Genomic DNA, 27,466 nt, shown 5'->3' on the forward strand with positions numbered 1-27,466 from the left:
CTCTGGCCCTCAGTAACCATAAATTGGATTAAGTCGACAGGAGAGTATTGTTTTATGTTTCTGGCTGAACATATGAGAAGCTGAGAAGAGGACCTACTTTATTTATAGACATAGCAATGGAGGCTGTCTTCAATGAGATGACACAATAAAAGGGAAAGTGGGGAATTAAGCATAAATTTACATAGACAGTTACACATTTAAATACAACTTTTTCTTCCAGCTACAGTCTGGCCCGGAACAACACCAGATGGAGCAAACTATTGTGCATCTTGGGAAACAGAGGCAGACAGACTGACACTGATGAAGTATTGATGGAGACAGTTGCCAGCTTTTTTAGGCTATACATACAGTAGCTCTCCAAAGACCACAGACTCTAGATTGTGAAATTTAATGCAATGGTTTTTTCAGGAAAAATAAACTGATAAAAGGTCAACAAGTCAAATGTTTAATTCAAGTCTGTCTTGTAGTTCATTTGTATTTTATTTCTTTCTGTTTCTGTATTTTTTCATTGTCTCTATGTAGCTACACTACTTAAGCCTTAATACATAATAATGCCATTTACACTCATCTGGTTACATAGCACACAAATCTGTGATTGTAAATGTTTAAGAAAATTGAAAGAGAAAGAAACAGCAGCAGCAGAGGTGGTCAGTGAATAATAATAATAATAATAATAATAATAATAATAATAATAATAATAATAATAATAATAATAATAATAATAATAAGCACAACTTGAAAATGGTTATCCAATCCCTGTGCTAGAAACTTGACTTAACTGGGGTAAACGGGCCAAAGGAATAGGGAAAAAAGCACTCTTAACTAGCGTGCAGAGCTGGTACACACTGAAAAACTTACAAGTGACATTGGCCGCACAATGTGGCTTAATCAAATATTAAAGTGTGGGAGCTGAATATTTATGCAACTTGCAGATCAAATAAGATAATTCCACAAATATAATTTAAATAATGACTCACATATTGAAGATACCATGGGAAATTTATATACAACTTCACTAAGCACTAAAACTGGGAAATCCCTCTTCATACAAAGGATTATTAGAATCTGGAACAAACAATTAATTTATAAAGTTGAAGTGGCAAACTTGACAACTTTCAAGAGAATCTGGATACGATATTGGGACAGCTTTATCAGCTTGTCAGACTAGCTTGATTGACTTAATTATTCTATTAACTGCCTTTAACGGGCACTGTGGCTAATATAATATCATATAATATAACGTAACGTAACATAATATAATATAATGCAGCATAGTGGTACAATGGTAGCACTACTGTCTCATAACAAGAAGATCGGGGTTCACATCCTGGGTGCCACTTGCTTGGAGCTTGTATGTTCACCCTGTGTCCATGTGGGTTTCCTTCCATATTCCAAAACTGGCCCGTGTGTGTGTGCATTCACCCTATGATGGACTGCCTTGCACCTAAAGTTTGCCCAGATGACTATGCCCTTGATAAGTGGGGTAAGAAAATGAATGAATGAATGAATGAATGAATGAATGAATGAACAAATGAATGAATGAACTGGTAATATAATCCACACATCCATCCATTTTTAAATGCCATTTATTTAAGTAAGGCTCATAAGGAGTTGCTGCCTAAGCCAGTAAGAGTGCACATGAAGCTAAACCCAACTCCTGACAAAGTACCACTCCTTCACAGGGCACAATCATGCAAACACTCATATTCATTCATATCATGCCAAGACATTACATTTTTATCTTATCATTTTTGTGCATATCTAGTGCCCATAAATTTTAATGTAAGTGTACAATTTGTAGGTTAGCCATACTTACCTTTTCTTCTAAGGCAGCCATTCTTTCTTTTAGGTGGAGCTGAAGACGTTCATTTGACTCTGTTAGAAGTCGGTCCACTGTATCTGATAGCCGTTTATTGTGCTCTTCATTCATTTTCTCTCGTTGACGGGCCTGAATGATGACAAGCAGCATTAGAGCATATTGGTGTACAAAAAATTATTTTTCTCTATATCTAAATGCCAGGAAATATCATGCAAAATATTTTAAACATATATGACTTCATCAGTGCATCAATACCAAAATACAGTAATATTTGCTAGAATGATTTATAATATGAAACACAGACAAACATCATATTTGTGCTTTCCAATTTGTCCTCAGTGTCTCAAGTGTGCTTGGTGTGCGGGTGTGTGTGTGCGTGCGCCCTGCGGTGGGCTGGTGCCCTGCCCAGGGTTTTTTTCCTACCTTGCGCCCTGTGTTGGCTGGGAATGGCTCCAGCAGACCCCTGTGACCCTGTAGTTAGGATATAGTGGGTTGGATAATGGATGGATGGAGTGTCTCAAGCAAAATGCCTAATGGAAGAGTCTAAAGGAAGGAGGCTGATGCTTATGGTTTGTGTACGTACTCTCCTATACCAAAATCTCCTACAAATAAAAAGTGAAACTACTCAAAATAAATAATGCTACTTATCAGTGGAGAACGACCTGCATCTCTTGCTTTAAAGTAAAGAATAAACACTCATGCCGTTTACTTTAAACATTTGGCATTCTCACAGTGTTAAAACCATGTAACCCATACATACATTTAAGTGCCCAAAATGATTTGCTTCCACTTGCAAACTTTAGGTACTAATGAACAAATGGTGAGAAGAAGTATATTATTTTGTATGATCATATACTGTAAATATGCTAACTTTGCTGCATACAGAATTAACAACTTAAAATAGTAAAATCTCATTTTATAAAGGATTACCAGTTTTTCTCCAACATCTTGAAGAAACTGGTAAAGGTTAAAGGAAAAGTGATTACAGCATTTCTATCTCTGTCATATTAAGTTCTAGGCTGGGGTGCCTCCTATGCCTGGGTTAGATGTATACCATACCCGGCTCCACTGCACTGCCATCAAGTATTATATCATGTTATCTTTAAAGCTCTTCCACTGAACGATCAAACCATGAATGTCAACATGCCAGATTAACTGTCAACATTTCTTTCCAACCTACCAGACACCTAAGAATCGCTGAGGCCGGCCTTCTCACTATTCCATAGACTTTTTATGCAGCAGGTCTTTAGCCATGTGGCTCCTACTTTCTGGTTTCCTCTCCTGACTTTGTTTCTGGATAGTTTTTGTGGGCCTGGATGCTGGTTTCACTGAACCCAGTCTCTAATTTCTTGAACATTTTATTGAACTCCTGATTTAATTTGCTTACTTTGATGTTATTTTAAGTAATCTCAGTAAATAGGGTAGATGAACTTGTTGGAGTGAATAGCCTGTTCTAATGTTCTGTGTTTACTGCTTGAAATATTTGTCGATGAATTTTTGTGAAACTTAATTCCCTTTATATAACTAAAAAAGTAGCATTTGTTGCCGTCATGCACTGGATATTGCTGGAATAGGATCTGACTCTTTGCAGTTTAAGAATGAACTAAGCACTTTCAGTAAATGGGAAAATTAGGAAATCCTGAAGGTGTAAATAATTGGGTTTTCTTTCCTTGGAAAATATTTAAATTATCTATCACTCAATAACTTTGCTTGTTCATTGCAAATTGCCCACTTCTGAAAAATGACAAATGAGTATTAAACAAGCAGAGTAAATGCCAAACATCTTATTATGCACCAGAAGACAAGCTAATAATAATGCAGATCCATCCATCCATAACCAAAATCTTTTAATCCAAATCAAAGCACTGAGCATATTGTAAATGTTATTGAATCACTAGAGTTCAAACAGTGGCAATCAAGCAGTATAATTAAACAAGGGGCTTCATTCAAAGTGGCGGTCTTCCTCTAATAGTAAGATTGGCTGTAATGACACAAATTTGGTCATTGTGCCATTATGTATTATGTCATTTAAGGTACAAACTGAGCACCCTAACATAGGAGAGATATGGAAAAAGAGAAGTGAATTAAACCTTCATGTCTGTTAGACACACAACACAACCTCTGGGTAAGGCATCAGCTGCAAATACTGCAGCCACCGCAGCTCTTCAGGACTGAACAAGCTCTGATGTTCCTTAAATTCATTGCTGACTGAAATAGGAATTTTAAAAGATGCTTCATTATTTATTATGCCTCCTGCTTCCTGGAAGTGTTGGACATGGATGAATGGATTATTTATTAGTGCCATGTACAGATATAGACAGTATATGTACTCTATATATAGTATGAAACCATGGAGTGCACGATGTTTTGTATTTTACTCATCATATTTATTAATGCATCTGCTGATCTGAGCCTCCCTAGTGAAAAAAAGTACTAAAAAATGAATTGAATCTATTTTGCCATTACAGGGAGAAATTGAACTGAATTAAATATACATTTTCAAAAGACAACATTCATTGTGACTTAGCAAATTTCCAAGCTTAGATCTTTTGTTTATTATTCTTTTATTTTATATTATTTATTCTTCTTTTTAATTTTCCTATGTCATGTCATTTTGTAACTTACTTAATCCAGACCAGGATCACCATGGGTGCTGAAACTAGCATAGGGCACAAGGCAGATAAAAAACCCTGGTGAGGGTGCCAGTCCATCACAGGGTGAACACCTACATATAAAACACACACTAGCGATAATTTAGGGTTGCCAGTTTAATGAACCTGCAACCACTTTGGACAGTGGGAGAAACCCCACACAAAAGGCAAGGAGAACAAGCAAACTTCACACAGGAAGAACAAGGTGACAGAAGCCAGGTCTCCTTAGTGAGGCAGCAGTGCTACCACTGCGCTATTGTGCTGCCCTGTTTTCCTATGTATACTGCAAATATAAAGGAAAAGTACTGTGACAAAGCCAAAATTTAACCTTTGAGTTTTCAACAGATTTACACTTTTAGGCATTCATAAATACTGCTTGACCACTTTCAGGGCAATGGATCTGTGTGTCTATACGAGATTCTCAAGAGAAGGCTCAAAAATGTTATTGTATGACACTGATTGATTTTCAGCAAAACTACTTGAGGAGATTTTGTTCTCCATAGATATTAATTTAGCATTTTCTGCATGCATTATCCAGGAAAAGGTTTCTAAAAGTCCTGAACTTCATTGTTTTCCACATAACAGTTTTCACTTGAATAGGTAATTCAGCTCAACAAAGCTTGCATTTTTATGATAGTCTAATGTTTTTAAAATATTATTGCATTCATATTTGAAGGATTTGGAGGGGCTGCTTTCAGCTACACTACTTGCTCCACTTAGATTCTGTCGATTGATTTAGTAATGAATGATATGACACAAATTAGACTTTTTTCAAGTACTTTTGTGAATGTTTTCCACTTAAATTAGATCTAGGATATTACAATGAAGTGTCTCTGAATTTGCATTGACTTCAAAATTAAATTATAGGGCACAGTAAGATATATATTATTATATATTATTCAGACCAGATGCACAGTCCCCTACTCATGTGTAATTAAAAGAAAGTACATTTCAATATGAAGACCTTGGTCAGAGATACCAAAATATCCATAAAGTTAGTAATTATTTCATTACAGCATTATTTGGTTCATGTAATAATATAGAGAAATACTTAGGCTACATAACTAAAGTGAACCTGGTACAGGTCGTAGATATTTGGTTTACCTACACTTAAGCTTTTGTCATGGAATCACTGAAGTTTTTGACATAAACAGAAACAAGTTTACTGTTTGAAAATATAATTTGTCAAAAGACATGATTTGCCTAAATTACAAAAAAGTGAATGGTTGCACTCACACTAGACAAAACTATGTATCATTACTTTTCATTACTGACTTTAAAAAAAATATAGCTGTACTAGGGGGTTAACCCCTCCTCGCTTTGCTCACCAACCCCCATGGCCTGCTGCTCGTGTTGTGAAGAGGGGGGCTGAACACACCCCAAGGATACGTGGTCGCTCCTCCGAAACCCCCTCTTAAATGGTGGTACAATGGGAAACAAATACAGTTTTTTACCTCCTCTTTGCTTGATCAGCTGCTGGCATGCTGCTGCTGCCGCGCCACGTGATCTGCATCTTGCGTGGCACTTTGAACATTTAAAAGCGCGTACAACAGCTGTCTTTGTCATCTGCTCTTTGTCTTTTATTTCCGGCCCCGGGGATGGTTAACTGTCTTGGCACAAAGTCTTGTCTCACGGGACGTGAGTTCTTGATATTTTAGTTTATAATTTAAAAACGGAATAAGAATGTGAAAATCTAACATCACATTAAAGTTGGATAAATACTGAAAAGAATGATACCAAACATACAAAACCTATATATAGGATTTAAAATAAGCCAGATTTAATGAGTGACATAAAAACGTCTCGACTTGTTTTCTTGGAAGAAATAAGTGGATAGGACTGGTAAGCTTTGTTGGGCTGAATGGCCTGTTCTCGTCTAGAATGTTCTAATGTTCTAATGTCACATACAATTATTGCACAAAATTGTTACAGTATATATACTGTATAGAGTAGACTAGTTTACACTGTTTTACTAAAAAGGGACTTATGATGTCAGTTTGATGGTGTCAGAAGCTGTTGTCAATTCCTTATGAACTGCGATCAAATAAAACATTTTCTACAGATGGTCTAAGGTCTAGATATTGGCAGCTGAAGCTGGTGGTCACATATTGTGATTTTCCTGTAATATGATTTAAGATGGACTGTTTGGTAGGCACAGTGGTTAGTGGTGCTGACTCACAGCTCCAGGGACATGGGTTTGAACCCTAGCACACTCTTTACATATTCTGCACATTGACTTTTCCAGAATGCTAAGCATCCCTTCCAAATACCACACAAATGATTTTAGGTTATCTGGTGACTGTTAACTATCCCTTTTGTGAAAGAATGTAGGTGGGACCCTGAGTGTTTCCTATAAAAGACTGGACCTTCTCCATTGTTGGTACCTGTTTTCTGTTTAATTCTGTTGCTCGATACAAAGTTTTAGTGGGAAAAAGTATGTTTGGTAAATGCATGAAAGGTGATTTGATATAAAGTACTTAGAGCAAAAATTTGCTCCCAGTCTGCAGGGGCTGTAGAGCAGCAGTACTAACCATTGCCCCACAGTGTGAGTAATTGTCCATCTATCCATTTCCTTGCCAATGTATCCATTTCACGGTTGCCACTACTAATTCTAGCACAATCTCTGAGAGGGCTGCAAGCTGAAAAACTATAACTGACTAAAAACATTTCAGTCATTGAAAAGATGGGCTGCAGTATAATCCAGAAAAAAGAGAGCACAGGAATTCATATTCGAGTCAAATTGTTCTGCTGTGTTCAACTATTACATTTACAGTATATGAACAACAGCTGCAAATCAAAAACTGAATTAATTAGTAGCAACTTGCAAAATGAGTTACTGCTCTCATCCAGCACACAGCATACAGTATATATGAAAATTCCACTGGAAGACGTGAGCAATACGCTTTTGGCTTCTTTGGCTGTAACAGGATGAGGCCAGAAATCCCTCCTGATGATTGTGCTCTCCATTTACACAAATGGATGGTATTTTGATTCTTAGCTCTTGTTCTCTCAAAATGGCTTGGGAAGGCAGGCAGCAAACTTCAGAAATGTAAAGCCAAGAATGTGAAAGGAAGAAAGAGAGGAATAAAGCAGAGTTTAACAGTTGTGAAGCACTGGGAAAATGTGCCGAACAGGAAAATGATCTTAAAATATTGTAGCCTAAGAATTTGACCTGATTTCTGATTACCACCTAAATAATATTGGGTATTCAAAGCCTTACTACACTTTCAAAATCAATGTGGGTGGAATATAGTAAGGGATTTAGGCACAAGATGTAGGTCAGAAATCCCCCAAGCTGATAGGTTGTTTCCTTAAATCCCAATCTGAAAAGAACTGCACGTACTCTCTCTGACACACTAGCACTGTGTACTTTCAGCCAATGAATTATTTAGCAGAAGTGTGTCAAGAAACCAACAGTGATATGCCTGCATAACGCCTCTCTGTTACTGTGCCTGCCAAGTCAGAAGTTTTCTTTCCTTTCTTTTTAATTTTTTCTTTTTTTTTTAGCCATTCTGGTGGCTAGAGCTGTACATAAACTTAGTCCAAAATAGTGGTACCTTTAGACACATTTCAGACACATTTTGATTAAAGAGCAAAATGGCAAAACCCATAAAGTAATAGATAGATAGATAGATAGATAGATAGATAGATAGATAGATAGATAGATAGATAGATAGATACTTTATTAATCCCAATGGAAATTCACATAATCCAGCAGCAGTACACTGATACAAAAAAATTATTAAATTAAAGAGTAATAAAAATGCATGTAAAGACAAACAATAACTTTGAATAATGTCAGCGTTTACCCTCCCGGGTGGAATTGAAGAGTCGCATAGTGTGGAGGAGGAACGATCTCCTCAGTCTGTCAGTGGAGCAGGACAGTGACAAAAGTCTGTCACTGAAGCTACTCCTCTGTCTGGAGATGACACTGTTCAGTGGATGCAGTGGATTATTCATGATTGACAGGAGTTTGCTTATCGCCCGTCGCTCTGCCACAGATGTTAAACTGTCCAGCTTCATTCCTACAATAGAGCCTGCTTTCCTATCAAGTTTGTCCAGGTATGAGGCGTCCTTCATCTTTATGCTGCCTTTCCAGCACACCACCGCGTAGAAGAGTAATAATAAATAAAATAATAAAGTAATCCCCTAAAAAAGGTGCATAATATGCCAGGAAAAAACTCAGAAGGAAACCAAATCATAGCAATATCTAAATGAAGACCTGCATAACGACTGAGGAGATTAGTTTGAGATGATTAGTCTATCAGGGTTTTAACATATATATAAAATCCCATACCTATACACGGTCTATGTCATTTTCTCTGTCATGCCATACTTTCTTAAAGTTGAGCAAAGCTTAAGCAGACTCAGTAACTGAATTAACAGCTAGCCAATCAAAGTGTAGATCATGGTTCCCACCATCTGTTTCTAGAACCGGTTTTCTTCATTACTTGAATAGGAACTGGAATTTGCACAATGCTGGATTAACTGCTGCAGTGGCTCTTTATATCTGGTCTGCAGACCACCTATGATCTGCAAGTGGTCCATAATATGGCATATGTGTGTGACATTTAAACTGCTCAGAGATGTCAGTCCAACATGTACAAAATGATCTTCTGCATTGTTACGGCTATGGACAATGGCTCCAAAACAACCACCACAGATTATTAACATCTGACTTTCCTGCAGATGATAAAAACTTACCTTAATTCCACTCCATCCCATTCTGATACTATTCATTTGTAGCTATTGCTCCTTCCCTATTAGTCTTTTTCAACACTACTTCAAACTCACAATCTCAAACCAATTCAACCAATCTTGGACTCGCTTTTAAATCTCCATCGATGTTCACCCTAAGTACCCACACCTCCCAAAGGCAACCCCTTCGTTCTGTCTTTAAGACTGAGAAGCTTATTATAGATTAATTAGCTTTAAAATGCAAAAAAAATAAATAAAAAGTTATTACACAGTAAAAGGATTAAGAAGTGAGTGATGGGTACAGGTTGCCCACTGTATCTTCGAATCAGGCAAAATGTTCTGAAATAGTTTGAGAAACACTCCACTACTGGATCTAAAGCCATTCAATCATAGGATATGCTTACTCATGCCATGAAAATTTAAAGTAGCTATTAACATTTTTGAAAATTGTAACTTTGATTGTTAATTTTGCAATTTTGTATGAGTTGTCTGATTTGGTACAAGAAGATATTTGAGCAACAGAAGGCATTAGCGGAGTCTGCAGGCACCATGAGAGTATGACACATACAGCTGATGTAAACCTATGATTTCAACCATTGAGAGCACTGTTGTGTTCACTGAACTCACTCTTTGAAGTTCTTGATTCTTCTCTTCTAGCTGCCCTTCCAAGTGTCTCATACGCTCTTCGATGCTTTCATGCCTTTCCTCAGCCTAAGTTAAAGAAATCACACCTGAAATATTAGCAACAAGAACATCAACTCTCACACAGCCATTCGAACAAGACAGAAAAGCCAAGCTACTGCTATCCGCAAACTCAAGTTGTCCAAGACGAACAAAACAGAAAAGGGGAGAAGAAAGGAAAATCATTCGAACAGGCAGCTGAGCAGCATTGCTTGAAATGTGTCAGCTTGAGAGGCCTGTTAATGAACAAGCAATAACACAACATTGTCAAAAACAGCTTTGTGAGCAGTGACAGTCAGCCAGAATGTTGCATGCAGGTATGGTGGGGTTTGAACTCAAACCTGCCGTTGTTTTTGTAAAAGAAAAAGCTTGTCAAAGCATTGAACTGCACAATGGTAAGATACAACAGAAAGGTCAGATGGAAATCATTTAGCAATAGAAAGTAAAGTCCAGTAGGACTACCTTCCTAAGTATGGAGTTCATTTCTTGGAGTTTAGCTTCCATAACATATTGATAACCATCAGATGAAGTAGAAGAACTTGGATCAGACTAACCGGTCAAGGAAAAGGAGAGGGACAAATTGAAGAATCAAAACTCAAGACACCCAAACAGAAAAACAGCTTCAGCACACACACATATCGCACACATAGAACACACATATATTAAATACATTAATTAAACAATGCAGTGTAAAAAATATTACTGAAAATAATTAATCAACTATTGTTTATCATCAATTATTCATTACAAACAACAACCACACTACTTGTGCATTGTGAACATGTCTGAACATCATTATTAACTGTGAGAAATGTCTGAGAATCCAGTTAGCTTGACCTATAAAAAAGATAAAATTAAAAAGGAGCAAAGTCGACAAAAGGATGAATTTGTCAAATGAGAAACTGCAAGAGTGGCAATCGTAATTTAAACATAAACAAAACAGAGTAAATAATAGGACCTCTATACATGGAATAGGGAGAAAATAAAAAAAAAAAATGATGTTCAAGAAGTACGTTGGATGCAGTTTAATTCACATTAATGGGTTGCTATTATTAATTAATTGATATTTTAAACGATCCACCATTGATGTGATTTACAGTAACTGGTCTACAGTGAAAATGTTCCATTTTGAAACTATGGTAAAGTACTCAATGGCATCATTTCAGAAAGACCAATCCAGTTTTCAGCCTGGCATGTTTGCCATTTTCAGGATTCACTCCTGCTGGTGAGTGTATACACACGGAGTGAGGCATCTTGAGGTGGAGGTCAAGAATAACAGCAGGCATTATGGAAGGGAGTCATGTGTAAAATGTGACATGGATAGATCAAATACAGCTTGTAAGCCATGTTGGCAGGAGCGAAATGCAACCAAATGTCATCTGCTACCTACAACAGTAAAATGTTTTAGAACAAGAAGAATTATAAAGTTGCCATAAAGGAACAAAGAAGTATGGTGCATAACAATATTTACATGTGTACTGTAATTTAAATAACAAAAATAAATAAATAATTCTTGTAAATGTTACTATCGAGTAAAAATTAAGTTCAATATATCCCTGTATACATGGAAATAAAGTTGAACTTGCAAAATGCAAAGTAAAATTTTCATAATAAGCATAGGTTTATAAATCACAACAGAGCATAACAGAAGAGAAGATGGGTCAGAGTTAAAATGTTTGTTTAGACAAAACCTTTCAATTCCTAGCTGTTTTTCCATATAGCAGCGACTAGTATAAACAGGCGACGTTACCTTCGTGAGGGCAGCTATCCTCTGAGCCAGTTCAGCTTCAATCTCTGGCAGGGTCTCGGCTTTCCTCATTGTCTGCTGAAGTTTTTGCTCAGCCAGTTCAAGACGCTCCTGGAGTTGTCTGTTTTTCTCCTCCATCTAATGTGCCATGAAAAAGGGGAGAGAGAAATAGATTAAATTAAAAGAGGGCAGCACAAACTTTGAAGTAATTATAGAATATAACAGAAGAAACTATTTTTTAAACTTAATTAAAACCAGGACTGTTCAATTTGCACAATATTTTCTCTGCTGAGAATTGTGTAGATCTCTGTGGCCGGGAGAGGTATGGCAGAAGCAGAAGACGAGAAGATGACAAGTAATTCTGCTAACTGTTCTCGTAACTTGACAGAACAGTGTTGTAAAATAAAAACTCTGTTTTGACTTTTGCTCTTTTAGCTACTTTATATTTACCAACCCACCCACTGAACTTGATAAAGAGGAATTCTTTTGTTTTTTGGTCAGTTTTAAGAACCTCAGTATCCAACCATACAGAATTGTAAAATAGTTTTGCAGTTATCATGCTGTGCATTCCTCCCAATAACTTTGTGGATGCTTATTTGTTATACTATGCTTAATAAAAGTCATTTTTTTCTACTTTTGTACTATGGTTATGCTGGTATTTACAAATCTGGGCATTACCTGTTAGTGGCTCTATGGAAACAGCAATTTAACATAGCCATTACATCTTAATTAATGATTAAAGACGTTCCGGGTCCTTTGAGAAAAAGGAAAGTAGTTTTGTGTGAGAAGACTTTTTCAATATTGAAACATAACTTTATATAAATCAAAAAAAAAGTGGAAGAGAATATATTGTCATGAGAAATCTTATCTAGATGATAGTGCTTAAACACAGAGGGTGAATTTAGGGGCCTAAACAGAGGTGGAATATGGAAAGACAAAAAGGGTTCCTGAGTAGAGTAGAAAGATTTTCAACATATTGCACATTCTTAATGAGGTGGCTCAAACTAAATTCTGAGAGTTTGCTTTTGGAAGAACAGTAGATGGGAATATGAAACTAATTTCCTTAATTAAACAATTTATCCCAATAAAAAATATTGTCTAAAAATTAAAAAATAGAAGAATGTGCAAGATCCATGCAGAAAGAAAAACAACTTCTTAATATGCATTGATAGATAGATAGATAGATAGATAGATAGATAGATAGATAGATAGATAGATAGATAGATAGATGGATGTGCTAGTATGTCAGAACATCTTAGCAAATTTGAGTAAAAATGTTTGCATTGTCACCACGTTTGTCTGTCTGTGTTTACATGCAATATTTCCCGACCCTATTAAAAAATGTATTTCATTCATTTTGAGCTAGAAGGAAGAAACTCTAGTTTGCTGTCTGCATCATTTTGTTTTTACCTACACAAAATAATGCATAAGGCTTTTTGGAGGTTCAGGATAGTACTGTCCATTTCACAGCCATCATTCATGCATTGACCTTATCAATGAAGACTGATTAAGGCCCCTGTGTCGAGTTGCTGGGGCTGCAACCCGGCCAGGACATCTGAAAGGACCGGAAGGGGGCATATACGTCCTCCGGACCACGAGGGGGCAACCTTCCAGGATCAGAGGAGGACCACGGGAGAAGAATAAGGAGGCTTACGCCTATTGGGATCCATGGCCACCGCCAGGGGCCATCCTGAGTCTCAGAGGGCCCAGGACTGATGTACTTCCGCCACACCCGGGAAGATGGAGGTGGATCCCTCCAGGGACGCCCGGAGTGCCTCCGAATGCTCTTCCGCCAGACAAGGAAGTGACGTCGGAGGAAGCACCTGGAGCACATCCGGGTGAGAGTAAAAGGGCCCGCTTTCCTAGAGTCTGGGAGCTGGTGTCGGGAGTGAGAGCGGGACCAGGCTCCCATGGACAGAGGAAAAGCTGGCCCAGGGACAATGAGAGAAAGGCCCAGGAGAAAGTTGATTGGGATAAGAGGCCCAGTGTGTTGTGCGGGACTGAGTTCTGTGTTGTTGAGAAGAACATAAACGGTTTTATAGTTTTAAAGTTTTATAAAGATGCGGTCTCTGTCTGATGGTGTCCGGGCGAGTATCACACCCCCCAAACCTACATCTTCATAATGGTCAGGTGTAGTAGTACTAGATTAGCCTCTTGTCCATAAAAATGAGCTTGGCTGACAGACATAGACAAATGTTCTTATTGTTAAATAGTTTCCCAATTTAAAATTGATTTCACTACACACTAACATGTGAGCACTAAACAATTGCAATAACAAAGTGAATATAATAACATAATTCCCTTTAACATTATTTTATTGTAGCTAACTTCTTCTTCTTCTTTCGGCTGCTCCTGTTAGGGGTTGCCACAGCGGATCATCTTCTTCCATGTCTTTCTCTCCTCTGTATCTTGTTCCGTCACACCCATCACCTGCATGTCATCTCTCACCACATCCATAAACTTTCTCTTAGGCCTTCCACTTTTTCTCTTGTCTGGCAGTTCTATCCTTAGCATCCTTCTCCCAATATACCCAGCATCACTCCTCTGCACATGTACAAAAATAATGCAATCTCGCCTCTCTGACTTTGCCTCCCAACCGTAACTAACATTTATCCTATTTTGACAACAAATGAAAAAAAACTTTGTATTTCGTTGAATTTCACTTGGTGCTTGTTTGCTACAGATCAGCCATTCTTTTTTTACATTAAATGTAAGTCTCTGTGAGGATGTTGCTGATGGATAGATGTTTTAGTTCAATGCCTTCATTTTTCATATACTTTAAGAATAGCAAAGTTATTGCATTATTAATATGAGGTATTTTCAACTGCATTACAGGAAGAAGATAACCAATGATGCCACCAGGGTTGCTTAAATTTCAAATCAAATACAGCATGGATACATATAAAGTAACATATGAATATTTGTGAAGACATGTTTGTGCTTCTTTTTATCAAGATCAACTTTTAACGTTAGTAAAAGGACAAGTTTTATATGCACACAGTCTATTAATTTTTATAGTAGATGAAGAGAAATATGCAAATGTACAAAAGAAAGCAACCCTTTTAATTCAGTGTTTAGGAGGTTTGACAGCAATCAAGATATGACCATTCACCATTAGCAACTATCAAGTCTTTGACAGCTCTTCTATAAAAATTGCTTTATCTGTTTCCAAATGCTGGCAATCTTGCAAGGAATAGGCCACTTTAGACATGGTTACAATATTTCTATTCTGTTGAGATATACACCTTGATTCAGCCAATCCAAATTACACAATTTCCTATTTTTAATCAATTCTTTTGTAGATTTGCTGGAAAGCTTAAGCAGACATTCATACGACTGCCACTGCTACCACTACTACACCTAGCGCTACTTTAGATATCTTTTTTGGATAAACTTCAGCTATTGGACAGCTTGAGAAATATGTTGGTTTAGTTATAAATTCAGACTTCAAGAGACAGAAGACCCATCCCAAACTATGGCTCTCCCCACCTGGCACATACTCAAATGAAGCAGTAATGCACCATCTCTTGTGTGTGTGCATCAAACTGGTTGTCTAAGGGGCAAACATGTCTGCACAAACCAGAAGAAGCATTATTATATTAATCATTCTTACTTTTCATTGGTCAACATAACAATGTCCCAATAAATGCTGCGCCTGGTGCCAGTGGCACAGAGTCAGGGCTGGGTGGCCACAGCTTGGACTGACACCTTCCTCAGCAAGGATGTGTCCTTATTTTGATTTTAATTAAAAGCAGATAACATTCCATACAATCAAGTCAAGCTTAACACAGCAAAGCAGAAATAGCGGTTAGCAGAACTACCACTCAAGGAAAGAGAGGAGAACCAGCAACCAAAGCTACTCTATGAAAGGAACCTTATTCTAAAATGTTATTGATTAGATCCTGCCACATTTTAAAAAGTTTTGAACAGATCCTCTATGTGAGAATTTGATTTTTTCCAATTTTAAATAGTATAGAACATCAGTTACCCACTGTTTTAAAAGTAGTGGGGAGAGATTATATCAGTTAAGCAAGGTAAGTCTATATGCTAGTGGTGAAGTAAAGACAATTACAGTTTGTTTGTCCTTCTCTATTTTAAGGCTCTCTGAGAGTACGTCAAACACAGCTGTTAAAGGCCTGGGAGTGATTGTGACACCAAGGCTGCCTGATAGGTGTGCAAAGACCTTTGTCCAAAATATAGTTTATTTGGTGCATGCCCAGAACATGTGGCCCGGTGCGGCTGGAGCTCGATTACAACATTCACAGGTTGAATCTTGCCCAGAAAACATTTTGGACAATTTTAAACAAGATAAATGTGCTCGATAAAACATTTTAAGTTGAATGACTGAATGCTTTGCACATATCAAGCTTGAGTGTATTCTGTGCATGGCTGCCTTCCACTTCATTTCTAAAATATTAAGGGACAGATACTTTCCCCAATGTACCCTGGGGTCTTTGAAAGGGAGGGACTTTAAAATATTTTTTATAAATTGTAGAGATGCTATCTGAGTCTTCAAGACTGATCAAGATATCTTCTGGAATAGAACAAGGTGGAACATGTGGAAAATTGGGCAGGTTCTCTTTAGAAAAGGTTCTAGCTTGGAAGTACTAGAGGAATTGTGTTGATGAGAAGTTGAATTTGAAGTGTAATTGTTCTTAGGATGTTGTGGAAAAAAGAAATTATTATGAACAAAGATGTAGTTTAAAAGATAGTATAATTTCTGTCTCTTATTCTGTTCCCTAAACTCTTGGGTGTAACATTCCTTCAATGCCAGTTGCACCCTTGAACGTGCAAATAATTCAGTACGCAAAAAACAAGAACAGCATGTCTCAAACGGTAAAGGAAAGTAGGCCTAACCACAAAGATGACAAATAACTGTATTTTGGGCGATTTTTATATGTGAAGAAGTAATCTTTTAAAATGCACTCTTTAAGGAAGAGTCTTATGACTCATTAATAATCAAAAATGCTAAGCTAGAAGTGATGCTTTATCTAAGATATATATCTGTTACTCAGGGTGTTGGCATGATGTCTACGTGACAGCTAACTTATAAAAGTCTGTAAGAAAAGAGGAACGAGAGATTCTGCTGGCCCTGAGCATTTGAGCTGACAGGTGCTGAGGAATCTTTTCTACTCACCAAGAACCATAAAGAATAAAAGTGTGCATTGATTCAACAAACTGTGTCTATCCTCTGCTGTCTTCTCTCTTCGAACCCGTGTCCACAGTGTGAAGACATTATCTATTTACAAGTCTTTAAGTGTTTTAATTCCGGACATTTTCCAGACATTTCCCAAATATTTTTTGCATCTAAAGATAATAAGTTCTCTGGGATGCTATATTTAATGGGTGAATATGTTATATTAAACAAACATCGAAGGTTAGAAGTTTTGTGTCTGCCTTTTATAAATCTGGTTTGGTTTTGTGATATTACAGAAGGAAACACTTTTTTAGTCCTTCTGGTTAGAACTTTGGAGAGTATCTTAATGTTGTTATTCAAAAGAGAGATTGGTCTGTACGATGCACATTGTAGTAAGTCCATATATTTGTTAGGAAATATGGTAAGCAATGCTTGGCAAAAAGTTTAATGTAGAATTTTGTTGTTTTTTTTTTATAAACATTGGTAAGAATAGAACTTATTTGACATTTTTTTTTAAATTCCATTGGGTAGCGATCAAGGTAGAAGGATGTGCCCTGCTGTCAAGTTCCTAATAGGTGCAATAATAACCTAAAGTGGCCACACTTGCTCTAAGGCTGTGCTGCACAATGCCTAGTTCTGCATGGGCTGGCACTGCAATAGACTGATACATTTAAAACTATTGGTTTATAGTAATAACTGCCCAGAGTGATGGGAATTTGCAAACCCCTCATTAAGATCACCAGGGAACTCTGATACCTTCCTCTAGGGAAATGACCACATTGACTTTCTTACTTTACTATAAAATAGGATTCTCACATATTTTTGATTGATTATACAAGTATTGCAACACCTCATTCACTTACCTTTAATTTCCCATAGTATATACCAATTTCTTTTCCTATTGTATGCATTATTTTAAACAATACACAGAGTTGGTGTATATTAACCTTTTCCAATATAAGTGTAGTTCTGATTAAGGAAGGATGTTGCTGTATAAATACAGTGTAAGACTGGAATAACCACAAAAGGGATTTACCAGTTGCAATGCCACACTGAATGGTTACATCATTGAGGTCTGTAACTGGGAATTTAACAATTAAAATCATGCTTTTAGTCAAACGTACTGTAAGCTAAATTTCATTATGACTAAATGACAATACTTTAAAAATATATGCAAAGACGGAGTGACTTTCATAGTAGAAGCAAGTTGGACAGCAGGGAATTCAAAAAGAAGTGGACTGTGAAGGACTGGAATGGGAGAATGTAAAGGTTTGTTGCAAGGGCTTTGTTGTATGTGTTTCATTCTCTTCTTCAAGTAAGAAAATTCCAGACTCCAGAGGCTGGCATTTGGCAGGCATAGAAAACAATCTACATGAAGGACACCACAAGAGGCTAATAATAGAAAATTGATCAAAAAACTATTTCTCTCCATAGTAAAATATTCAAGACTCTTTCCGGCTGTCGAATGCTGCTGCCTCTGTGGTTTAATTTGCAATACTCTTCATAGTTCTAACACCATTAAATATGGGAAATATAAAAAAAATCACCTTTGCAAAAATTAATTAAAACATCTAGAGGAATTATGCTTCTTGAGAGCTTTGTGGTATCTATAATAAATTTGAAATGAAAGCTGACTTTACAGTGCTATAAAAAAATTGACAATAACAGAAGGCTTGTTAATGGTGCTACTTTATCCAACCTAGCTCATCTAGTGCTATTTTATTATATTAAATATATATATTGTGAACGGCACCCGGGCACAGACAGGCGGACATCTTGTCTTCAAACCACCACACGTTTATTACACAGAATATTTACAATAATTTGGTCACAAAGACCCCAGTTCATTGGTCACACAGACCCAGTCACGTGCACAAACCCCAAAACAGTCTCAATCCTGGCCACAATGCCTTGTCTTCGGGCCGCCTCCACAACTCCTCTTGCCTCGTCCTTCTTCCACCCGACTCTAGCCTCGAATGAAGGGAGACGGCCCCTTTTATACAGGACCCGGATGAGCCCCAGGTGTTCCCGGCATTCCTCCTCTAGCCACGCCCAGCGTGGGAAGTGCCGGCTGTTCTCCCGGCAGCTCTCCGGGTATCCTCCAAAGTCTTCCCCCCAGCACTTCCTGGTGTGGCGGGAGTGCTGGGGAAACAAGTCCCCAAGGCATTGGGGCGCCTCCTGGCGGTGACCACGGGCCTCTACAGGGAAGGGCTTCCATACCCTTGACCCGTGGCCCCCAAAGCAACCCGGAAGGCAAACCCCACGTGATCCAGGCAGGGCTCTGACCCTCTTCCGGTCCCTCCTGGCGTCCCGGCCGGGTCATGGCCCCTGACATCCCTGACAATATATATATTTTTTTACAAAACAAAAAAAGTATGTTCTTTGGTGCCTTTACCCCTGTGTTCAGGCTAAAAAAGGCTGTTAAAAATGAATTCAGCTCCTAGCCACAAATCAAGGTTAGTTTGGTCAGGAGCTTTGTCTGGTGAATCACTCTTGCCAAAATGATGCCTATTTCTGGGAAGCCAGGGCTTTTATGGATGGAGAACTGGAAGAGTTCACTCAAAAGTTTCTCTGCACTGTGGGGACAGAAGGATATGACAATGTTAGCAATAGTGCCATCTGTTGTCTTGGAGGGTTATTACATGCATCAACAGAGCCCCTAAGGGGATCATCTGATTTGCATGTATGACAAAATATATAAAATGTGTGATATTTCCCTCTTTCAGAATTTCTCTAAGCACAAACACATCTGGTTCCATTTTTTTAATCATATTATGATGTAGTTTAAAATTTGAATATAAATCAATTTGCTCTCTTAAATATAATCCTAAAATCATTTGATTCGTACAAGTGTTTTATTAGTTTGTTTTTAAAGTATTTGGAAAGATTGTGTCACATGTAGAAACACCATTAGTGATGAGACGGATTATATATGTTTAGTCTAGAGAGATCATAAAAGAAAGGATGGCTAGATAACCCTTAATTATCTAAGAGTGTCATGATATTGCACATAAGACCCAGCTCACTTTGATCATTTGTTTTCTCTTGTGCTTTCATGGTAAACTCCCTGTAAGGTCAGTTTAATTATATATTTTTTTTTATTTTCTTCATGTCTCCAAAATCAGTACTAACCTCTACTTTCTCTGCTGTTCTCTTTCCATTTTTTTTCCAATCTGCGCCACCACCAACTGATCAAAGCACCATGATGTCCCTACATTGATGGATTGAAGGCCAGAGGTCCACATGACCATCATCGTCTAATTCTTCCACGTGAAGGCCTGAAACCCATGAGGACTGACTGGGATCATTGATGTTAGGTAGAATGTCTAGTGGGGGCTGGGAGGTCTCGTGGCCTTGGAACCCCTGCAGATTTGTATTTTTTTTCCACCCATCAAGTTTTTCTTGTTTTTTCTGTCCTCCCTGGCCATCGGACCTTTCTTTATTCTTTTTTAATTAGCATTGCCGATTTTTTATATTTTTTTCTTTCCTTTACTTTCTTTATCTTGTAAAGCACTTTGAGCAACATCATTTGTATGAAAACGCGCTATATATATAAATGTTGTTGTTGTCACACTATACAACTTCAAGTCGCAGACCATGCCACACTTAAGAACTTGGTCTAATTGTGTTGAGGATGTTAGACGACACGCCTTTAATTCTCAGGGATGACAGATTACACGACTAGCTCCTGACTTCTTGGCACAGTTTCTAATTTCTGAAATGTTGCAAGCTTGCTACATTTTGACTGCCAATTAATGTGCTGCCTGGTAGCACTGGTGGGTCTATAAATGTTTTTCATGTATTATGAGTTCAGCTATAGTCTAAGCTTGCGTTTTGTTATCTTCCATTCTGTCATATTAAAAGTATATGACACCAGAAAGATGAGCCTCTCTTCTTGTTTGCCTAGTCCAAATCACCCTCTCCATGTGTTTTATGCATTGTATTTCCTCATTCTCAATAGTGGTCAACCATTACAAAGACAAGAGTCTACCCCTATGACTTAAGATAAAATCATAATTGTTTGATTTTGTTGTAGCCAGCCACAATGCACTATGATCTGATACCAGGGGATGCCATACTACACAATTCTCCATCAGTCACTAAGATGAGATAAATAAACTCTAAGATTAAAGATTGCTGGAGATCCCATGTAATGTGAGGCCAAAGCATGTTTGAGGGACCTCATACAGACACTGAAGATTCACCCAAGCATGAGACGGCAAAGGAAGCTGGCAATATAATTGAAAAATGGATTTGATATTATACGTTGAGCAACATGTACACAAATAGTTGGAAATGCTGACCTGATCAAAAAAAAGATGGTGTCTGAGATGGATTAAAATATATCAAAGCATGGATTAATGTGAAAATAAGCATTTGGCGGATGAGACAAATGATTGAAAATGGAAGAAAAGAACAGAAACATAATAGATGTATAGAGTAAAAAATAAAAAAAATTATGAGCAGGTAACAAACAAAAGCCAGAAATCTACTTAAAGGAAAAGCCAGCAAGATGGGGTATGCAAAAACACAGACTTAGATGTCAGCCTAAAAATCAATATCAACCCCTACTGCATAATAAGAGTTTCTGCCAATCCTGATACAGAACCTGGCGTAGGAGGGCATCTTTGTTAGCCAGCTCATTCTCGAGTTTGTCGTTCATGTCATGCAAAGAGGTAGATTCCCTCTGAGCACTCAAGTATCGCTTCTCCAGGGTGGTGATGCGCTCTTCCATGTCTTCTTTTTGGCACATTGCCTGCACAAAAGAAACATTAAACAAATCTGAGAGGTGCCAATTGACAAGAAAACATGACTTATTGGCAAATGGAATAGTATTTCATACCTGAAAGGATGATAAAAAAGAAAATGAATTAGCAAAGAAGAATTCAATGTGAAACATTACTACCTTGTGGCTAGGGAACTAGACTTAAAAAAACAAAGCTGCTTGTTCAGTTCCTGCCTCTGACCCACTCTTACTAATACCAATACTCTGAAATGCAAGATAGTTTAGAGAAGGCATACATTTATCTATGTCAATTTACCATAATCCCTTGTAGAAATGTTCCCATTTTCCTGTTCCTAGGACCTCATTAGTATTGACAGTAACAATAAGATCAATCTCATATAACAGCTTCTTTTTGATATTCTGGAAATAATATTTTACTACATGTGCAATGCTTTCTGTGAACTTTTTTTTACAAGAAAATAGTTTTGAGAACAATTGCAGACCAGATACTTCCTTATTTAAAAGATGGGTTACTATGTCGTGTGCCAGGTTGCAGACTGACATAATTCATCTCTTCTTCTTCAGAAAGAACATAATCCACACTTTTGAAATAAATGGCCAACTAGATATCATTCATAAACAGAATACAATTAGACATTAAAAAGTCAATATCTATTTTGTTTCACATTAAGTTGTAATAGACGTACTGCAGTGCAAGTTATAGTTTTGCAGCCAAGATGGTTTAGAAGCAGACTGTAAGGGCAATTAATAATGGATCACAAGTAAGAAACAAAGCCAAGAACATGCTAAAGTCAAAAACCAGAGAAATCAGTCTTATCTTTTGTCTTAACCAGAGCAAAGCAAATCATAGTCAGGAGGAATTATTAAAAAATCATAGCCTAAATGTTTTCTTTCCTTCCTTTTTCTAATTCCATGTGGGTTTGATGTGTTTGATCCACCTTCTCCGAAGACCTCGGTCCTGCAGCTCCTCTCCAATCAAACCCTTTTCCTTCAGATCTTCTTTTACTTTATCTATCCACCTTTGCTTTGACTTCCTTCACTTTCTGCCCTCTTTTACTTCCATTCTCATCACTCTTTTGACCACATATACTACATATATACGCAACTAATGTTCCAGGATTTTCTTAGATATCTTTCCCACTTTTGTGGTACCTCTGATTGTCTCATTTCTTATTCTTTCTTATTTTGTAACTGCACGTATATTCTGTCTTCTTCCTATTTATTTTCAGTGCTCTTTCTTCCAAAGCCTTCTCTATTCTTCCAGCTTCCTCTCCACATTCTGTTTTCTGGTGCTACATAACACAATGACATCAGCAATAAGCATTTACAGGAGGGATTGGTCTTTTATACTATGAGTCAACATATCCATAACTAGATCAAAGAGGTAAAGACCTAAAAAAGATCCCTTGTGCAGACCTACCCTAACTGGGATCTTGTCTGTTACCCCAGCACTACTTTTAGCCCGAGTCCTCACTACCTCATACATATCCTGAACCATCTTCACATACTTCTTGTAGCCTGAATTCAATATCTAAAACATTTACAAAATTGTTTACTAAAGGTCAGTGCTTGATTGACGATTTTCCCCTGCCGCCCATTTATAACCTGTTGGGCTAATGAGGCCACCTCATGACTACTGAGGATACACTGACAGCAACCAATCAATGGAAACACAAAATGACGAAGATTTTCCAAAACAAATACAACTGATTTTCATAATGGCATACAGTAGCTACAATTCACAACAAAATAAGACACATATTATGAATTTGCATTTTTAATAATGGCAGAAACCGCTCAGAATGACACTGAAAAAATATGTAATTATATTAAAATATTTACAAAACAGCTCAGTCAAAACAACAGTAGGATTCCACATGGTTGCATCAGATGTGGTGCATATCATTTGAAATGGTGGATTGTTTTTCTTTTCACAGCCAAATGGTACAAGCCCACGGGAACCTCAGAGGGATATGAAGGTGATGAAATTTTTAAATATTCATAAATTATTCAGCAGGATTCTGGAGATTATGGATCATGTTATACATTTGCTAGACCCCCATCTAAATGTGCAGCAGACAGAACTTCCATCAGAAGGCCAATCTACTACTTTGAAACTGTTTGGCTAAAAATTACTGACTATCAAATACTGCAAGAAAAAGACCCTGGACAGTAACTAGAAAGCAGAGTTAGGTCAGTATATATGAAAATAACAAAGTCCTTCAAGTCATTTTTTCACTTCAGTCTAGCCTATCATGAATATACTGGAAAAAAGGCCAGAATAGGAATATAGGAAAACCTGTTCACATTACCTCTCTGTTATCACGCTGAAATTTATTGCTCATTTCCTCTGATTTTATTAAATCTTTCCTTGCAGCCTCTAACTCTTGTTCAACTTCAGAGACACGGGATGAAAGCAAAGACATTCGTTCCTTCATCTGGACCAACTCATAGTTCTGTTTCTCCAACAGTTCCTGAAGCTCCACCACCTGGCTGGCCTCATCATTTGAGTCAATCGAACCATTGGAAAGGCGCTAAAAAAAAGACACACACTTAGCAATTAATTGAATATATACAAATCAGGAAATCACAAAAAAAAACAACCTAAAAATAAATAACAATGATAGGAATTAAAAATTGTAAATGCTTGTTTGATCAAACAGACTGTTTTTGCACCCCCATCTTTATAAATAATTTATTTTTCGTAGAATCCTACTTTGCTTCAGTTCTGATCATGTCTCCTGGTCTTATTAAAGTGAAGTAAAGTGAAGACACTTAAGTTGGATAGAATTTCAGGTCATCAGCACACTTACCTACATCCTCCTACACTCACTCAAACAGAGGAGAATATAAAGTCACCAATTAACCTCACAAACACAGCATTGGGATGAGGGAGGAAGCCCGAAGAAATACTCAAGGAGTTTTGAATTGACACCTTTTTCAAAAATGAATACATACAATGATATCTAGATTCAGTCAAATCCATCCTTCAGAGAAGAATTGTTAATGCTAGATATACTGGAAAACAAGATGTCCACAAACTCCATGTGGCCAGGAGTTTATGCAGTAGTAGATTCATTATTTGCATCTGCTGTAAAGGTGAAGAGGGTCTATTCAAATCTGATAGGAACATGTCTGTTTGAATTCATTGTCCCTTCGAGGACTCAGATCACAGGGCAGGTCAGGACTGGCTGGATATTTAGGAATACTAAGGGGCTTTGCCCCCTGATCACTTCACTTGCCAACCCGCAACCCCCAGCCTACGCTACGCACCAGCCTCTTCCCATCTCTGCCGCTCGTGTATGTGGATTTCACTTTCACCAAACAACAAATCTTTTAATTCTTGTGGATACGCCTCTTCATTGGAAAGAAACGCTACTTTTCCCTGATGGCAACACAAATTAGATGATCTACAAGTCTTTGACTTAAAGTTTAAATCCGAACAATATATGCAATCTCATTTCATTGTTCTGTTATTTCACTGAGTAATAATTTCTGTTTGTTTGTGCTAATGAGATCTTTACTATCATTTTTTTGAGACTTTCAAATTTTAGTACTTTCGTTTTCTCTAACCTGCTCTGCATGTGTATCGTGCCAACTTTTTTGAATTCTTTACGACGTTCTACATTGTCATCTACTCTTTGTCTTTCTGGGCGTGGTTAAACCTATTGGCACAAGGTCTCGATTTAGCCCAACGTGAAAGTATCTCTTTGAAAGAGTCACATCTAGCCCCACGCTATTCAGTCTCATCTCATCCTAGGATTTTTTTTTTTATTATAATAGAGAGATTTAAGAATATTAAGAATTCTGTAAACACTGTTCACCACACTATAGTTGATACTTTCTAGCTGAGCACAAATGCTTCTAAGCTATATGATACTACAATAAAATGTCAACCTTAAAGAATTGCCAAAATGCCAAATAAATGAAAGTGGACCAGTTTTTTATTTAAAATTAAAGTATTTTTGCAACATGTTGTGTTTTATCTTTCCTATAATGGAGACTTGTTCCATCAAAAAACTAACTTTCATCTTGTAGCTGTTGCCTAACAAAATAATTGCAGAAGACAGATTAATGGCTGTAATTCTTTTTTTCATAAGTATAGATGTTATTCTAACATTTAATCCATTCCTTTGAACTCAATGTGCTCGAAAGAGATGAGAGGTGTTTTTTTTTTTTTTGAAGAAATTTTAGAAGCTCTAGCAGGTGTAGCTGCTGCAACAGCTGTTATCCGGTTAATTTCACCTCTGGCTGCATTTGTCAATGCTCAGAACACTAATATTGCAAGAGGTCATTAAAGCTGATAGGACAGAGAACCCTCGTTGCCCACTAAAGTACCAAGAGCTCCTAGTGAAGGAGAGGAGTAAAGATGCAGTCATAGCAAGCCCAGGGCAATCCATGTTTATACTGCAGAGATCAAAATAGACAGTGTCTCACAGGAGCAGCCATGGCACAGCTAGGCATCCATAAAATAACTTGCAGCGATATGGCAGGGCTTGACAATGCAATCTGAGTTATATTCTTTAGGGAAATCACTAGACACAATTCTTATCATACCTTGCAAAGTTGTTTCCTGTTTTCAAACAAGATACAAGGCTGAGCGTGCAGCGAGGATGAGGCACAACAAATACTACAATCTGAAACATAGGAAAAGTTAAATCACCTGAGCACTTTTACACTATCTGTATGCCCATCAATTTACATTCTACAAGGGCTTTGTTAATTTAACATAAAACAGCAGGACAATGCAGCTAAACTCGCCCCTTTGACCAAATCTCAATTTGGTAACTGTTCAATCTACACTGACAGAGAAGCGATGTGGGACAAAAAGATGTTTTTGGGTGGCAAAGTGGCACAGGGGTGCCCCTCTCTAAGTGGTGTTTGTAAATGGTCCTGTGTAAGTAAGTGCACACAAAGATAATGGTAACTATAACTGGACTAAGCGTGGGTAAGCTTACTCTACAATGGACTAGCAACCCATCGAAGAGTAGATTCTGCCTTGATCCCAATACGTCTGGGAATACAAATTAAACAAGTGTATGCTGTAAGGCTTGTCAAGAAATATTTGCATGCTTATAATAAGTAACTATCTACCCTTACTGGCCTCTAATCATTATTTAAAAGATTAAAAGTAAACCAAATTAAGAAAACTGACCATTCATCCATTTTCATTAAAATTGATTTAAAATTTTTTCGGCCTGCTGGTGAAAGTACAATGGTTAAAGATACATGTTGGTATATTATTTAATTAACTCAGCATGATGTTCATTATGTTTTGCCTGCCTCCACCATAATGCATTTATAATCAGAAATCCTGAAGTGCTCCATCAGTAGGGACTGTGCTATTTAATATACTTAGAAATTATCTATTAAGAATAAATGGTAAGATATGATTTGCAAATGAGATAAGAAAGATTAGTAACATGTCTTATCCCTAAAGTTGTCTGCAATGGCAACAGTTTTCTGTGATCTTATTAAGGAATAATTGGGTTAAAAAATTTTATAAAAAATTTATAAAATACCAAAGTGTGTCTGTCTCTCCACTGGTGCTAGAACTTTGATTTTGGTCTTTATCAAAAGTTTATGACCTGATATGTTTTGGAAATTAAAAAGAAATGTAGGTAACGACCGCCTTGGCAAAGTGATCTGTGCTTGTGGGGTTAATGCGGCAAAGTGATTGCCGAATCAAGTGGCATGGGAGAAAGAAAAAGAAGATCAGTGGCATCTGCTGGAGCATCAAGCAAACTACAGTGGCTGCTAACAGGATGAAGGTCATCATAATAGGAAGGAGAAAAAGAAGGGCAGTGCCATCAGCATCAAGTGCTGGATGCAAAATACAAGTATGACAAAACCAGAGAAATGCATGCAATTATCAAATGTGTGTCCAGAATTCATAATAAAGGGTGAGTTCTCATGTAAACAACTGGCAAATTGGTTGTTCTTTAAATCTAACCTTATGCTGTGTTACAAGACGTGGGGCCTCATG

At 37.4% G+C, this 27,466-nt stretch overlaps 1 protein-coding gene across 12 annotated transcripts in view; it reads right to left on the reverse strand.

The window, feature by feature from the left end:
* The window catches only part of ppfia2 (PTPRF interacting protein alpha 2), a 956,251-nt gene that overhangs the window by 129,523 nt on the left and 799,262 nt on the right, over window positions 1-27,466 (reverse strand). For all 12 annotated transcript variants that reach the window (XM_039761756.1, XM_039761753.1, XM_039761757.1 and 9 more), the window contains 5 exons: window positions 23,793-24,014; window positions 21,343-21,489; window positions 11,600-11,734; window positions 9,796-9,879; window positions 1,817-1,948 (listed from right to left, as the gene is read on the reverse strand). In XM_039761756.1, the coding sequence (XP_039617690.1) occupies window positions 1,817-1,948; window positions 9,796-9,879; window positions 11,600-11,734; window positions 21,343-21,489; window positions 23,793-24,014 (720 nt within the window). The remainder of the gene's footprint in view (window positions 1-1,816; window positions 1,949-9,795; window positions 9,880-11,599; window positions 11,735-21,342; window positions 21,490-23,792; window positions 24,015-27,466) is intronic.

The sequence above is a fragment of the Polypterus senegalus genome, chromosome 8 (assembly GCF_016835505.1).
Source record: "Polypterus senegalus isolate Bchr_013 chromosome 8, ASM1683550v1, whole genome shotgun sequence".
NCBI lineage: Eukaryota > Metazoa > Chordata > Cladistia > Polypteriformes > Polypteridae > Polypterus > Polypterus senegalus.